The sequence below is a fragment of the Oncorhynchus masou genome, chromosome 9, assembly GCF_036934945.1.
Source record: "Oncorhynchus masou masou isolate Uvic2021 chromosome 9, UVic_Omas_1.1, whole genome shotgun sequence".
NCBI classification, from domain to species: Eukaryota; Metazoa; Chordata; class Actinopteri; order Salmoniformes; family Salmonidae; genus Oncorhynchus; species Oncorhynchus masou.
This window is the reverse complement of record NC_088220.1, coordinates 73,709,595-73,724,954: the sequence shown is the minus strand read 5'-3', so window position 1 is coordinate 73,724,954 and position 15,360 is coordinate 73,709,595. Positions and strand designations below refer to the sequence as shown.

General features: G+C 43.7%; 1 protein-coding gene across 1 annotated transcript in view; it reads left to right on the top strand.

Moving 5' to 3' along the window:
• LOC135545084 (calsyntenin-2-like) overlaps nt 1–15,360 on the top strand; it is a 496,007-nt gene that overhangs the window by 474,692 nt on the left and 5,955 nt on the right. Inside the window, exons 13-15 of the mRNA XM_064972725.1 lie at nt 6,594–6,764; nt 8,083–8,228; nt 8,466–8,589. Of these exons, the coding sequence (XP_064828797.1) occupies nt 6,594–6,764; nt 8,083–8,228; nt 8,466–8,589 (441 nt within the window). The remainder of the gene's footprint in view (nt 1–6,593; nt 6,765–8,082; nt 8,229–8,465; nt 8,590–15,360) is intronic.

Below are 15,360 nucleotides of genomic sequence, written 5' to 3'. Positions count from 1 at the left end.
TCCGTGTTGATCCCAGTCTCCGCTCTGAGAAGACAAGAGCTGGTATTAAAATGTCATTTCCATTTGCAGTTCAGCCAGGCAGGAACCCATATAATCATTTGTGTGGTAAGCAGAGGTCTTAGTCAGCAGGGGGCTGGCCTGTAGATGCTGGGGAGAGTAGGAGAGAGGGAGGGAGAGCAAGTCTTAAGGCCAGTAGTACAGGCCAGCTCTGTTCTGCCTCCCCCTCCATTCACAGTTCCTTTAGAAGTCATACGTTTGGCTCACACAGCAGGATTAGACAGGTACTTAGTGTGGAGAAAGGGTCACCAGTCACTAACCTGACTAGGACTGGTTAACCCCGTTCCGCTAGCGGAATCCCTCGCCAACAGCAAATGAAATTGCAGGGCGCCAAATTCAATCAACAGAAATCTCATAATTCAATTTTCTCAAGCATACAAGTATTAGGCACCATTTTAAAGATAAAATTCTTGTTAATCCAACCACAGTGTCCGATTTCAAAAAAGCTTTTCGGCGAAAGCAGAACATATTATTATGTTAGGTCAGAAACTAGTCACAGAAAGCATAAAGCGATATTCCAAGCAAAGAGAGGAGTGAGACAAGGCCGAGTAGAGCCCACAAAGATCTCCGCCACGGCACAACCCAAGGGGGGCGCCAACCCAGACAGGAAGATCACATCAGTGACTCAACCCACTCAAGTGACGCACCCCTCCTAGGGACGGCATGGAAGAGCACCAGTAAGCCAGTGACTCAGCCCCTGTAATAGGGTTAGAGGCAGAGAATCCCAGTGGAAAGAGGGGAACAGGCCAGAGCGGTTAGTTGCTCCAGAGCCTTTCCGTTCACCTTCACACTCCTGGGCCAGAATACACTCAATCATATGACCCACTGAAGAGATGAGTCTTCAGTAAAGACTTAAAGGTTGAGACCGAGTTTGCGTCTCTCGCGTGGGTAGGCAGACCGTTCCATAAAAATGGACCTCTATAGGAGAAAGCCCTGCCTACAGCTGTTTGCTTAGAAATTCTAGGGACAATTAGGAGGCCTGCGTCTTGTGACCGTAGCGTACGTGTAGGTATGTACGGCAGGACCAAATCAGAGAGATAGGTAGGAGCAAGCCCATGTAATGCTTTGTAGGTTAACAGTAAGACCTTGAAATCAGCCCTTGCCTTGACAGGAAGCCAGTGTAGGGAGGCGAGCACTGGAGTAATATGATCAAATGTTTGGTTCGAGTCAGGATTCTAGCAGCCGTATTTAGCACTAACTGTCTCTCTCTCTGATAATTCAATTCAATTCAAGGGGCTTTATTGGCATGGGAAACGTGTTAACATTGTCAAAGCAAGTGAGGTAGATAATATACAAAAGTGAAATAAAAAGTAACAGTAAACATTACACATACAGAAGTTTCAAAACAATAAAGACAATACAAATGTCATATTACGTATATTTACAGTGTTGCAACGATGTACAAATGGTTAAGGGTACACAAGGGAAAATAAATAAGCTTAAATATGGGTTGCATTTACAATGGTGTTTGTTCTTCACTGGTTGCCCTTTTCTTGTAGCAACAGGTCACAAATCTTGCTGCTGTGATGGCACACAGTGGAATTTCACTCAGTAGATATGCGAGTTTATCAAAATTGGATTTGTTTTCAAATTCTTTGTGTAATCTGAGGGAAATATGTGTCTCTAATATGGTCATACACTGTCTCTGTCTGTCTGTCTGTCTGTCTGTCTGTCTGTCTGTCTGTCTGTCTGTCTGTCTGTCTGTCTGTCTGTCTGTCTGTCTGTCTGTCTGTCTGTCTGTCTGTGTGTCTCTCTCTCTCTCTCTCTCTCTCTCTCTCTCTCTCTCTCTCTCTCTGGTTTCACTGCTTGCCCACTTATTCTCCTTTTCTCTTTCTTTGTTAGTCTCTCATACTCTTTCCTTACCACCAGCACATGCTCTCCACTGTGTCTCCAGTTATTTCTTAACTTTCCCTCTCCCCTCCCTCCATCTCTCTCTGTCTGTGTGTCTCAGGGGGTCTACTCAGCTCCAGATGTTTCCCCTCCTTCCCCCAGTTAGCACAGCTCTGCAATCAATCAAGCCTCAGCCAGGGATAGAGGAGACCCAGAATCTCCCGGGAACACTGCTGTTCCAGGGACAGCCCCTGCTCTGATGAGTGCCTCACCGTAGGGAGGCTGTGGAGTGGGCATGGCAGGTGTTAGCCCACCCAGGAGAGAACACAGCAGGCTGAGAGGCATGGAGCGCTACAGAGACCTGTCTTACCGGTTAGCAGGCTGTACAGCAGACTCTGTGACATCAGGCTGGCTGATTGTGTAGCGATAGAGGGCGTGTTTGAACTGTGTTTTGGCTAAAATAGTTTGTTAGTTTAAGTTTGTTAGTATGGAATTGTAGAATGAAACATTTTTGTCTTGGATAATGTTGTTGTGTACAGATCTTAATTTGACCCTGCTTCTCACAGCAGGAAAATAATCCTGCAGCAATAGGAAATGTATGTGCTTTGTCATTAATGGACATTTTTGTAGATGGTGATACAATTTTCATTAGGGTAAATTAAGTTTAGTTGAGTTAATTTGCACAGTTCGGAATACTGTGTGTGTGTGTGTGTGTGTGTGTGTGTGTGTGTGTGTGTGTGTGTGTGTGTGTGTGTGTGTGTGTGTGTGTGTGTGTGTGTGTGTGTGTGTGTGTGTGTGTGTGTGTGTGTGTGTGTGTGTGTGTGTGTGTGTGTGTGTGTGGAGGTCAGTGCAGTTTAAATTGAGGGAGGACAAAAACATCTTATGAGCATTGCCTTATTTCTTTACAGCATATTGGATGACTCTCATTCATTCACCCAGTTCAATGTAACATCGATGGGTTTAGGCTACTACATGATAATCTAATTTTCCCGATACCCATCATGAGGTTGCTATAACCTAGCCTAGCCGACCTGCACACATGTCGAGAGAAAAAGTTTAGGTGACATTCAATACCGCCTTGCAAACTTTTGCGTGCATCTAGCATATCTTAGGTGCAATCATTAGTCCAACCGTTTAACAAGAGAGTTTCTATTGAACAAATTCAGGTATGTTTATCACCGTTTCGCTCTCTTTGCTTCCGTTTAAGAAATGTTTGTCAACAGAATCGGCGGAATGAATAACACCCCTGGTCACGCATAAACACAGTTCACATTCATAGCAGCCACGTTGCATTCCTTCTCGCATCTATGTGCTCTGCTCTCACCTTTTTCCTTTGTTTGTGAACTTTAATGCACAACACATCAGCTGTATGTGACCAGGCGTAAAAACCTTTCCACTAAACACATCCTACATCGTTGTCACAATAAGTGACCAACCGGTTCAAATCAGTCTTATGTAGCGTTTTAAATTGTGTTTTTTACATTGGATTAAAGCAGAGACTCAGCTACAAAGTTCTATATCATACCTTAACCTGTTACGACGAGCAATCCCGTATCCGGGAGCGTAATTATAGCCTCAAGCTCATTACCATAACGCAACGTTAACTATTCATGAAAATCGCAAATGAAATAAATATGTTGGCTCACAAGCTTAGCCTTTTGTTAACAACACTGTCATCTCAGATTTTCAAAAATGCTTTTCAACCATAGCTACACAAGCATTTAGCTAGCAAAGCATTAAGCCTAGCATTCAGCAGGCAACATTTTCACAAAAACAAGAAAAGCATTCAAATAAAATAATTTACCTTTGAAGAACTTCGGATGTTTTCAATGAGACTCTCAGTTAGATAGCAAATGTTCAGTTTTTCCAAAAATATTATTTGTGTAGGAGAAATCGCTCCATTTTGTTCATCACGTTTGGCTAAGAAAAAAAACTGAAAATTCAGTCATTACAACGCCAAACTTCTTTCCAAATAAACTCCATAATATCGACAGAAACATGGCAAACATTGTTTAGAATCAATCCTCAAGGTGTTTTTCACATATCTATTTGATGATGAATCATTCGTGTCAGTTGACTTTCTCCTCTGAAGCAAATGGTAAAATGCACGCAGCTGGAGATTACGCAATAATTTCGACAGAGGACACCTGGTAAATGTAGTCTCTTATGGTCAATCTTCCAACGATATGCCTACAAATACGTCACAATGCTGCAGACACCTTGGGGAAACGACAAAAAATGTAGGCTCATTCACAGCCATATTTAAATGTTTTACCTTTATTTTACGAGGCAAGTCAGTTAAGAACAAATTCTTATTTTCAATGACAGCCTAGGAACAGTGGGTTAACTGCCTGTTCAGGGGCAGAATGACAGATTTGTACCTTGTCAGCTTGGGGATTTGAACTTGCAACCTTTTGGTTTCTAGTCCCACGCGCTAACCACTAGGCTACCCTGCCGCCCCTATAAGGAGACATTGGAACACAGTGCCCTCAAAATCTGGGCCATTTCCTGTTTGAAATTTCATCTTGGTTTCGCCTGTAGCATCAGTTCTGTGGCACTCACAGATAATATCTTTGCAGTTTTGGAAACGTCAGAGTGTTTTCTTTCCAAAGCTTTCAATTATATGCATAGTCGAGCATCTTTTCGTGACAAAATATCTTGTTTAAAACGGGAACGTTTTTTATCCAAAAATTAAAAGAGCGCCCTATATCGCCCTATATCGAAGAAGTTAAGGCACATGAAATTCACATGTTCAAGAAGGAATTTCTGCCAAAAAACGCATTTTGATAAAAAATTAAAAGTGTGTGACACGCCACATACGCCAAATTTCCTGAAACGAGTCGCATATTAGCTAAGCTAACGTCATAGTCAACATAGCTAAAATAACTAATAGTAACACGTTAGTAAACCCGCTAAAATCATGCAGTAACGTTACAGTGTATAGTCAGGTAGCAGTTTAACAGTTACACCGGCGGGCCCCAGTGACAATAAATTAGTAATACTAAAAGCTTACCTTGACTTGGAAGAGTTCCAGTGTTGTGTTGGCTAGTCATAGCCAGCAAGCTAACATAGCATCCCTCTGTTTTAGCAGGTTGTTTGAGTAGGCTTAACAAGCTTGCTGTTACGCTCGTCATTGGAAGGAGTAGACCAAGGGGCAGCGTGGTAGGCATACATCTTTCTTTTATCGATGACACAAATAAAATAAAAAAATACAAAACGAAATGCACAGTTCTGTAGGGCAGGAAAGCAACAGTACAAAAACAAGATCCCATCAACTGCAGGTGGAAAAAAGGCTGCCTAAGTATGATCCCCAATCAGAGACAACGATAGACAGCTGCCTCTGATTGGGAACCATACCTTGGCCAACAAAGAAATAGAAAACATAGATTGCTCACCCTAGTCACACCCTGACCTAACCAAATAGACAATTAAAATGATCTCTAAGGTCAGGGTTGTGACACTTGCTGCACTTTCTAGCTAAGTAAGTGAAACTGAAAAAAATGACAATCTCGATCTCTCTCTTGCCTCTCCTTCATTTTGAAGAAATTCAAATTTGTTCATAACTGTTCAACAGTTATGTTCAGTTATGTTCAACAGTTATGTTCAACTGTTCATAACTGTTCTTTCTCTCTCTTTAAGTTAACTACTCACTGCAGTTTATGCACTGCTGTGTTAGCTAGCTGTATCTTGTGCTTTCAGTACTAGATTCATTATTTGATCATTTGATTGGGTGAACAACATGTCAGTTCATGCTGCAAGAGCTCTGATAGGTTGGAGGACGTCCTCCAGAAGTTGTCATAATTACTGTGTAAGTCAAATCAAATCAAATGTATTTATATAGCCCTTCGTACATCAGCTGATATCTCAAAGTGCTGTACAGAAACCCAGCCTAAAACCCCAAACAGCAAGCAATGCAGGTGTAGAAGCACGGTGGCTAGGAAAAACTCCCTAGAAAGGCCAAAACCTAGGAAGAAACCTAGAGAGGAACCAGGCTATGTGGGGTGGCAAGTCCTCTTCTGGCTGTGCCGGGTGGAGATTATAACAGAACATGGCCAAGATGTTCAAATGTTCATAAATGACCAGCATGGTCGAATAATAATAAGGCAGAACAGTTGAAACTGGAGCAGCAGCACGGCCAGGTGGACTGGGGACAGCAAGGAGTCATCATGTCAGGTAGTCCTGGGGCATGGTACTAGGGATCAGGTCCTCCGAGAGAGAGAAAGAAAGAGAATTAGAGAGAGCATATGTGGGGTGGCCGGTCCTCTTCTGGCTGTGCCGGGTGGAGATGCAAGGGATGAGAACCATGAGCCTCCTAGGTTTTGTATTGAAGTCGAATATACCCAAAAGAAGACAGAAGCTAGCTGTCCTCTGGCTACACCATGGTGCTACTCTACAGAGAACTGTTGAGGCTACTGTAGACCTTCATTGCAAAATAGTGTGTTTTAATCAATTATTTGGTGACGTGAATATATTTAGTATAGTTTTATCTAAAAAGGACAACTTTTTAAAAATGTTTTACAATTTGTATTTTTATATGAAATTCACTAAGGATTTCTCCCCTTGCTCCTCTGAGGAGCCTCCACGTGTGTGTGTGTGTGTGTGTGTGTGTGTGTGTGTGTGTGTGTGTGTGTGTGTGTGTGTGTGTGTGTGTGTGTGTGTGTGTGTGTGTGTGTGTGTACATGCATTCTCACATGTGTGTGTTTCAGCGGGCAGGCCGGGGGTCCAGGAGGAGATCATTCATAACCTGGACTACTGTGACATCCTGGTGCTGGGGGAGGAGCTGAGGCCAGAGCAGGAGAGTCTCCAGCTGCAGCGTAGCACCCTGCTGGGGAAACACCTGGACGCCACCAACTCCACCTCTGGCATATCTATATACGGTAAGTTACCATGTAAATGTCACATTTTCTGACCTCTAATCCCTATCTAACCTCTGACTCCTACCCAACACCAACTCTACCTCTGGCATGCCTCCATCTATGTTACCATGCAAACACCTAACCATAACCCTTATCTTCCTCTATAACCATAACCCCCATCTTCCTCTATATCGATAACCCCTATCTTCCTCTATATCCATAACCCCTATCTTCCTCAATATCAGTAACCCAAATCTTCCTCTATAACGATAACCCCCATCTGCCTCTATATCGATAACCCCTATCTTCCTCTATATCCATAACCCCTATCTTCCTCTATATCCATAACCCCTATCTTCCTCAATATCAGTAACCCAAATCTTCCTCTATATCCGTAACCCCTATCTTCCTCTATATTGATAACCCCTATCTTCCTCTATAACCATAACCCCTATCTTCCTCTATAACCATAACCCCTATCTTCCTCTATATCCATAACCCCTATCTTCCTCTATATCCATAACCCCTATCTTCCTCTAAATCCATAACCCCTATCTTCCTCTATAACCATAACCCCTATATTGTAACCCCTTCCTCTATAACCATAATCTTCCTCCCATAACCCCTATCTTCTTATATATCTATAACCCCCATTTTCCTCTATATATCTTATAAATCCCCCATATCTTCCCTAACCATAATATCCATAACCCTTATCTTCCTCTAAATCCATAACCCCTATCTTCCCTAAATCCATAATATCTTCCATAACCATAACCCCTATCTTCCTCTATATCCATAACCCCTATCTTCCTCTATATCCATAACCCCCATCTTCCTCTATATCCATAACCCCTATCTTCCTCTATATCCATAACCCCTATCTTCCTCTATAACCATAACCCCTATCTTCCTCTATAACCATAACCCCTATCTTCCATTTTCCTATAATCCATAACCCCTATCTTCCTCTATAACCATAACCCCTATCTTCCTCTATATCCATAACCCCTATCTTCCTCTATAACCATAACCCCTATCTTCCTCTATATCCATAACCCCTATCTTCCTCTATATCCATAACCCCTATCGTCCTCTATAACCATAACCCCTATCTTCCTCTATAACCATAACCCCTATCTTCCTGTATATCCATAACCCCTATCGTCCTCTATATCCATAACCCCTATCGTCCTCTATATCCATAACCCCTATCGTCCTCTATATCCATAACCCCTATCGTCCTCTATATCCATAACCCCTATCGTCCTCTATATCCATAACCCCTAATCTATGATACTGGTAGTGAGCATAGGAATGTGTCCACCATCTCTCTCAGGTGTGGACTCCATGTCCAATTATGAGCAGGTGATCAGGCAGGTGCATTACCACAACTGGCACCCCTCCCAGACCCCAGACAGGAAGTTCCGTCTCACCTGCTCTGAACTAAACGGACGCTACACCAGCAATGAGTTCACCCTGGAGGTCAGTGGACTAGAGAGCGGAACAATAAAAATACAGGAATTCCAATGTTCCTGTGCTTCCAGAAATTATAATTCATTAAACATTTCCTGACCTGAGACCCTTAGCCTTTTCAACTTGCTCTTCCCAGAAAATCTCTGACGGTTCTGTGTGTAATAGTCCTTATTTGGAATATACTCTTATATTTTCTGAGACATTTATTATACCTGTAACCTTACTCTCTATTCTTGCCCCGCCCAGATTAGTGTACTCCACAAATCAGAGGCTGGGGAGCATGTCAATCACATGGTAGCCCAGTCCCAGTTCATGCAAGTCGTTCCTCATCTGGCCATGGTCCACAGTCTATACCCCACACACGGTCCAGGTAAGACTATAGAATCATCAGTCTATACCCCACACAAACCTCAGGTAGGACTTACCATAGGCTAATTCTGTTCCAGCCCAACACATCTTTTAACACACCTCTGTGTCTGTTTGTATGTGTGTATGTGTGGTGTGCGTGTGTGTGTGAGAGAGAGAGAAACTGGACTACAGTGCTATTGGAGAATGGGGAGGACTCTGCGTGCATGTGTAAATAGCTACTATTATTGAACACACAGAGAGAGAGAGAGCGAGAGAAAAACATACAACGTTTAAAATCCATGTAAACAAACAACAAGTGTGCGGTTTAAATAGGCAAAAAAAACACATCTCTTCCCACAGGCCCGTGTGGTGAGACAGGGATGCAGCTTAAGCCCCACCCTCTTCAACATACAGTGAGGGAAAAAAGTATTTGATCCCTTGCTGATTTTGTACGTTTGCTCACTGACAAAGAAATTATCAGTCTATAATTCTAATGGTAAGTTTATTTGAACAGTGAGATACAGAATAACAACAACAAAAATCCAGAAAAACACATGTCAAAAATGTTATCAATTGATTTGCATTTTAATGAGGGAAATAAGTATTTGACCCCTCTGCAAAACATGACTTAGTATTTGGTGGCAAAACCCTTGTTGGCATTCACAGAGGTCAGACGTTTCTTGTAGTTGGCCACCAGGTTTTCACAACATTTCAGGAGGGATTTTGTCCCACTCCTCTTTGCAGATCTTCTACAAGTCATTGCGGTTTCGAGGCTGACATTTGGCGACTCGAACCTTCAGCTCCCTCCACAGATTTTCTGTGGGATTAAGGTCTGGAGACTGGCTAGGTCACTCCAGGACCTTAATGTGCTTCTTCTTGAGCCACTCCTTTGTTACCTTGGCCGTGTGTTTTGGGTCATTGTCATGCTGGAATACCCATCCACGACCCATTTTCAATGCCCTGGCTGAGGGAAGGAGGTTCTTACCCAAGATTTGATGGTACATGTCCCCGTCCATTGTCCTTTTGATGCAGTGAAGTTGTCCTGTCCCCTTAGCAGAAAAACACACCCAAAGCATAATGTTTCCATCTCCATGTTTGACGGTGGGGATGGTGTATTGGGGTCATAGGCAGCATTCCTCCTCCTCCAAACACGGCGAGTTGAGTTGATGCCAAAGAGCTCCATTTTGGTCTCATCTGACCACAACACTTTCACCCAGTTGTCCTCTGAATAATTCAGATGTTTATTGGCAAACTTCAGACGGGCATGTATATGTGCTTACTTGAGCAGGGGGACCTTGCGGGCGCTGCAGGATTTCAGTCCTTCACGGCGTAGTGTGTTACTAATTGTTTTCTGGGTGACTATGGTCCCAGCTGCCTTGAGATCATTGACAAGACCCTCCCATGTAGTTCTGGGCTGATTCCTCATGATTTTCATGGTTCTCATGATCATTGCAACTCCACGAGGATGAGATCTTGCATGGAGCCCCAGGCCGAGGGAGATTGACAGTTCTTTTGTGTTTCTTCTATTTGCGAATAAATACACCAATTGTTGTCACCTTCTCACCAAGCTGCTTGGCGATGGTCTTGTAGCCCATTCCAGCCTTGTGTAGGTCTACAATCTTGTCCCTGACATCCTTAGAGAGCTCTTTAGTCTTGGCCATGGTGGAGAGTCTGGAATCTGATTGATTGATTGCTTCTGTGGACAGGTGTCCTTTATACAGGTAACAAACTGAGATTAGGAGCACTCCCTTTAAGAGTGTGCTCCTAACCTCAGCTCATTACCTGTATAAAAGACACCTGGGAGAAGGAAATATTTCTGACTGAGAGGGGGTCAAATACTTATTTCACTCATTAAAATGCAAATCAATTTATAACATTTTTAATGTTATTCTGTTTCTCACTGTTCAAATAAACATACCATTAAAATTATAGATCATTTCTTTGTCAGTGGGCAAACTTACAAAATCAGCAGGGGATCAAATACTTTTTTCCCTCACTGTATATATCAATGAATTGGCGAGGGCACTAGAACAGTCTGCAGCACCCGGCCTCACCCTACTAGAATCTGAAGTCAAATGTCTACTGTTTGCTGATGATCTGGTGCTTCTGTCACCAACCAAGGAGGGCCTACAGCAGCACCTAGATCTTATCAGGTTATGCCAGTCCTTGGCCCTGACAGTACATCTCAGTAATACAAAAATAATGGTGTTCCCAAAAGGTTCAATCGCAAGGACCAGAAATACAAATTCCATCTAGACACCGTTGCCCTAGAGCACACAACAAACTATACATACCTTGGCCTAAACATCAGCTTCACAGGTAACTTCCACAAAGCTGTGAACGATCTGAGAGACAAGGCAAGAAGGGCTTTCTATGCCATCAAAAGGAACATACATTTTGACATACCAATTAGAATCTGGCTAAAAATACCTGAATCAGTTATAGAACCCATTGCCCTTTACGGGTGTGAGGTCTGGGGTCCGCTCACCAACCAAGAATTCACAAAATGGACCAAAACCAAATTGAGACTCTGCATGCAGAATTCTGCAAAAATATCCTCTGTGTACAACGAAAACACCAAATAATGCATGCAGAGCAGAATTAGGCCAATACCCACTATTTATGAAAATCCAGAAAAGAGCCATCAAATTCTATAACCACCTAAAAGGAAGCGATTCCCAAACCTTCCATAACAAAGCCATCATCTGCAGAGATATGAACCTGGAGAAGAGTCCCCTCAGCAAGCTGGTCCTGGGGCTCTATTCACAAACACAAACAGACCTCACAGAGCCCCAGGACAACACAATTACACCCAACCAACCAAATCATGAGAAAACAACAAAAATATTATTTACAAAAATTGTCAAAAAAACAGAGCAAATGAGAATGCTATTTGGCCCTAAACAGAGAGTGGCCAAATATCTGACCACTGTGACTGACCCAAACTTAAGGATATCTTTGACTATGGACAGACTCAGTGAGCATAACCTTGTTATTGAGAAAGGCCTCCGAAGGCAGACCTGGCTCTCAAGAGAAGACAGGCACTTCTGTGAGTGTAATGTTTACTGTTAATTTTTTTTGTTTATTTTTTGGTCATTGTCAAAGCAAGTGAAGTAGACAATGTTAACATATGTTTCCCATCAGAGAGGGAGAGAGAGAGAGAGGGAGAGAGGGGGAGAGAGAGAGTTAGAAGAGAGGGAGGGATTTGGAAGAGAGAGAGGGGGTTAGGAGAGAGAGAGGCGAAAGCGAAAGAGAGAGGGAGGAGAAAGCGAAAGAGAGAGAGGGAGCTGAAAGCGAGCGATAGAGGGAGCTGAAAGCGAGAGAGAGGGAGGTGAAAATGAGAGAGAGGGAGGTGAAAGCGAGAGAGAGAGAGAGAGAGAGAGAGAGAGAGAGAGAGAGGGAGGAGAAAGTGAGAGAGAGAGAGAAGAGGAGAAAGCGAGAGAGAGAGGGAGCTGAAAGCAAGAGAGAGAGAGGGAGCTGAAAGCGAGAGAGCTGAAAGCGAAAGAGAGAGAGTGAGGAGAAAGCAAAAGAGAGAGGGAGGAGAAAGCAAAAGAGAGAGAGAGGGAGGAGAAAGCGAGAGAGGGGGAGAAAGCGAGAGAGAGGGAGGAGAAAGTGTGAGAGAGTGAAGAAAGTGTGAGAGAGAGAAGAGGAGAAAGAGAGAGAGGGAGGAGAAAGCAAAAGAGAGAGAGGAGGAGAAAGCGAGAGAGGGAGGAGAAAGCAAGAGAGAGGGAGGAGAAAGTGTGAGAGAGAGAGTGAAAAATGTGTGAGAGAGAGAAGAGGAGAAAGCGAGAGAGAGAGAGAGAGAGGGAGGAGAGAGGGAGAGGGGGAGAGGGAGGAGAGAGGGAGAGAGAGAGAGAGGGTGGGAGAGAGAGGGAGAGAGAGAGAGAGAGAGAGAGTGAAAATGAGAGAGGGAGAGATGTGAAAGAGAGAGAGGTGAAAACGAGAGAGGGAGAGAGAGGGAGGTGAAAACGAGAGGTGGAAGCAAGAGAGAGAGAGGGAGGTGAAAGTGTGAGAGAGAGGGAGGAGAAAGTGTGTGAGAGAGAGAGAGAGGGAGCTGAAAGTGTGTGAGAGAGAGAGAGAGAGAGAGAGAGTGAGAGAGAGAGGGGGAGCTGAGAGAGAGGGGGAGCTGAGAGAGAGAGAGAGTGGGGGAGCTGAGAGAGTGGGGGAGCTGAGAGAGAGGGGGAGCTGAGAGAGAGAGAGAGAGAGAGGGGGGAGCTGAGAGAGGGAGAGAGAGTGGAGGAGCTGAGAGAGAGTGGGGGAGCTGAGAGAGAGAGAGAGAGAGATGAAATCGAGAGAGATGAAATCGAGAGAGATGAAATCGAGAGAGAGAGAGAGGGAGGTGAAATCGAGAGAGCAAGAGAGAGAGAGGGAGGTGAAATCGAGAGAGAGTGCGGGAGGTGAAATCGAGAGAGAGTGCGGGAGGTGAAAGCGAGAGAGAGTGCGGGAGGTGAAAGCGAGAGAGAGTGCGGGAGGTGAAAGCGAGAGAGAGTGCGGGAGGTGAAAGCGAGAGAGAGAGAGGGACAAAAGAAACATTGAGAGTGAGAGGGAGGAGATGACACACTGATATGAAGAGAGAGAACGGGAGGGGAGAGAGGACACTTGAGAAGTGTGCATGGAGGGGTGTCTTTAATGAAGTGAATAATGTAGATTGTTCTGTTGGGAGAACGTACAGACTCCCTGGTAACATTCTGTGTAGATTATTCTGTTGGGAGACCGTACAGACTCCCTGGTAACATTCTGTGTACATTATTCTGTTGGGAGACCGTACAGACTCTCTGGTAACATTCTGTGTAGATTATTCTGTTGGGAGACCGTACAGACTCTCTGGTAACATTCTGTGTAGATTATTCTGTTGGGAGACCGTACAGACTCTCTAGTAACATTCTGTGTAGATTGTTCTGTTGGGAGACCGTACAGACTCTCTAGTAACATTCTGTGTAGATTATTCTGTTGGGAGACCGTACAGACTAACATTCTGATTATTCTGTAACATTCTTTGTGTAGATTATTCTGTTGGGACTCTCTAGTAACATTATGTGTAGATTGTTCTGTTGGGAGACCGTACAGACTCTCTAGTAACATTCTGTGTAGATTATTCTGTTGGGAGACCGTACAGACTCTCTAGTAACATTGTGTAGATTATTCTGTTGGGAGACCGTACAGACTCTCTGGTAACATTCTGTGTAGATTGTTCTGTTGGGGGAGACTCGGGTAACATTCTGTGTAGAGTACTGTTCTCAGACTCCCTGGTAACATTCTGTGTAGATTGTTCTGTTGGGAGACCGTACAGACTCTCTAGTAACATTCTGTTGTTTTAGATTCAAAGTAATGACTCGGGATGTTGGGGAGACCTTTTAGTAAGAATACTGGTTCACGTTACCTTTAACAACAATTGTTTTGGTACAGAGCAATGCAGGTAAGATGTAACAATTCTGCACATGTAGATTCATTCCTTCTGCATTTGGGAGAGTCCGTAATTCAACACAACCCAATACAATTACATATGCAAATAAAACATTCTTTAGATACAGTTAGAAAAAATTAAACATTAACTCAAACACATTAAAGTTGGGAGACCGTACAGACTGTGTAGATTGTTCTGTTGGGAGACCGTCTGGGTAACATTCTGTGTAGATTATTCTGTTGGGAGACCGTACAGACTCTCCGGTAACATTCTGTGTAGATTGTTCTGTTGGGAGACCGTACAGACTCTCGGGTAAACATTCTGTGTAGATTCGGGTAACATTCTGTGTAGATTGTTGGGAGACCGTACAGACCCTCCGGTAACATTCTGTGTAGATTGTTCTGTTGGGAGACCGTAGACGTTGGGAGACTCTCTCCGGTAACATTCTGTGTAGATTGTTCTGTTGGGAGACCGTACAGACTCTCTAGTAACATTCTGTGTAGATTGTTCTGTTGGGAGACCTTACAGACTCTCTGGTAACATTCTGTGTAGATTGTTCTGTTGGGAGACCGTACAGACTCTCTAGTAACATTCTGTGTAGATTGTTCTGTTGGGAGACCGTACAGACTCTCTATTAACATTCTGTGTAGATTGTACTGTTGGGAGACCTTACAGACTCTCTGGTAACATTCTGTGTAGATTGTTCTGTTGGGAGACCGTACAGACCCTCCGGTAACATTCTGTGTAGATTGTTCTGTTGGGAGACCGTACAGACTCTCCGGTAACATTCTGTGTAGATTGTTCTGTTGGGAGACCGTACAGACTCTCCGGTAACATTCTGTGTAGATTGTTCTGTTGGGAGACCGTACAGACCCTCCGGTAACATTCTGTGTGCATTCATGTATATACACTGGGGTGCCTTTAACATGAGAGAGATCAAAGGCTATGGATTGGTGTTAAAAAAATTATCTCTCTCCTCTCTTCTTTCTCCTCTCCCACACCCTCCCCCTCTCTCTGTAATAAGGAAGCAGACTGAATCAAATTACCAATTAAAAGAGTCCTCTGTAGCTGGATGAATACACACATGATATAATATCTTATCTGAAGGAGAGAGAGAGAAGGCAGGGTGTTGATGTTATTTTGAGAGTATAGTACAGATCAGCAGAGCAGTTCAACATTACAGATCTAGGACCTTCTCTCTCTCTGTGTGTGTGTGTGTGTGTGTGTGTGTGTGTGTGTGTGTGTGTGTGTGTGTGTGTGTGTGTGTGTGTGTGTGTGTGTGTGTGTGTGTGTGTGTGTGTGTAATGCTCTCGTTATGTGTGTGTGCATACTGAATACCTGAGATGTTTTGGTTGTGTGCATAACCAAGTAGTTGATATGCTTGTGGGT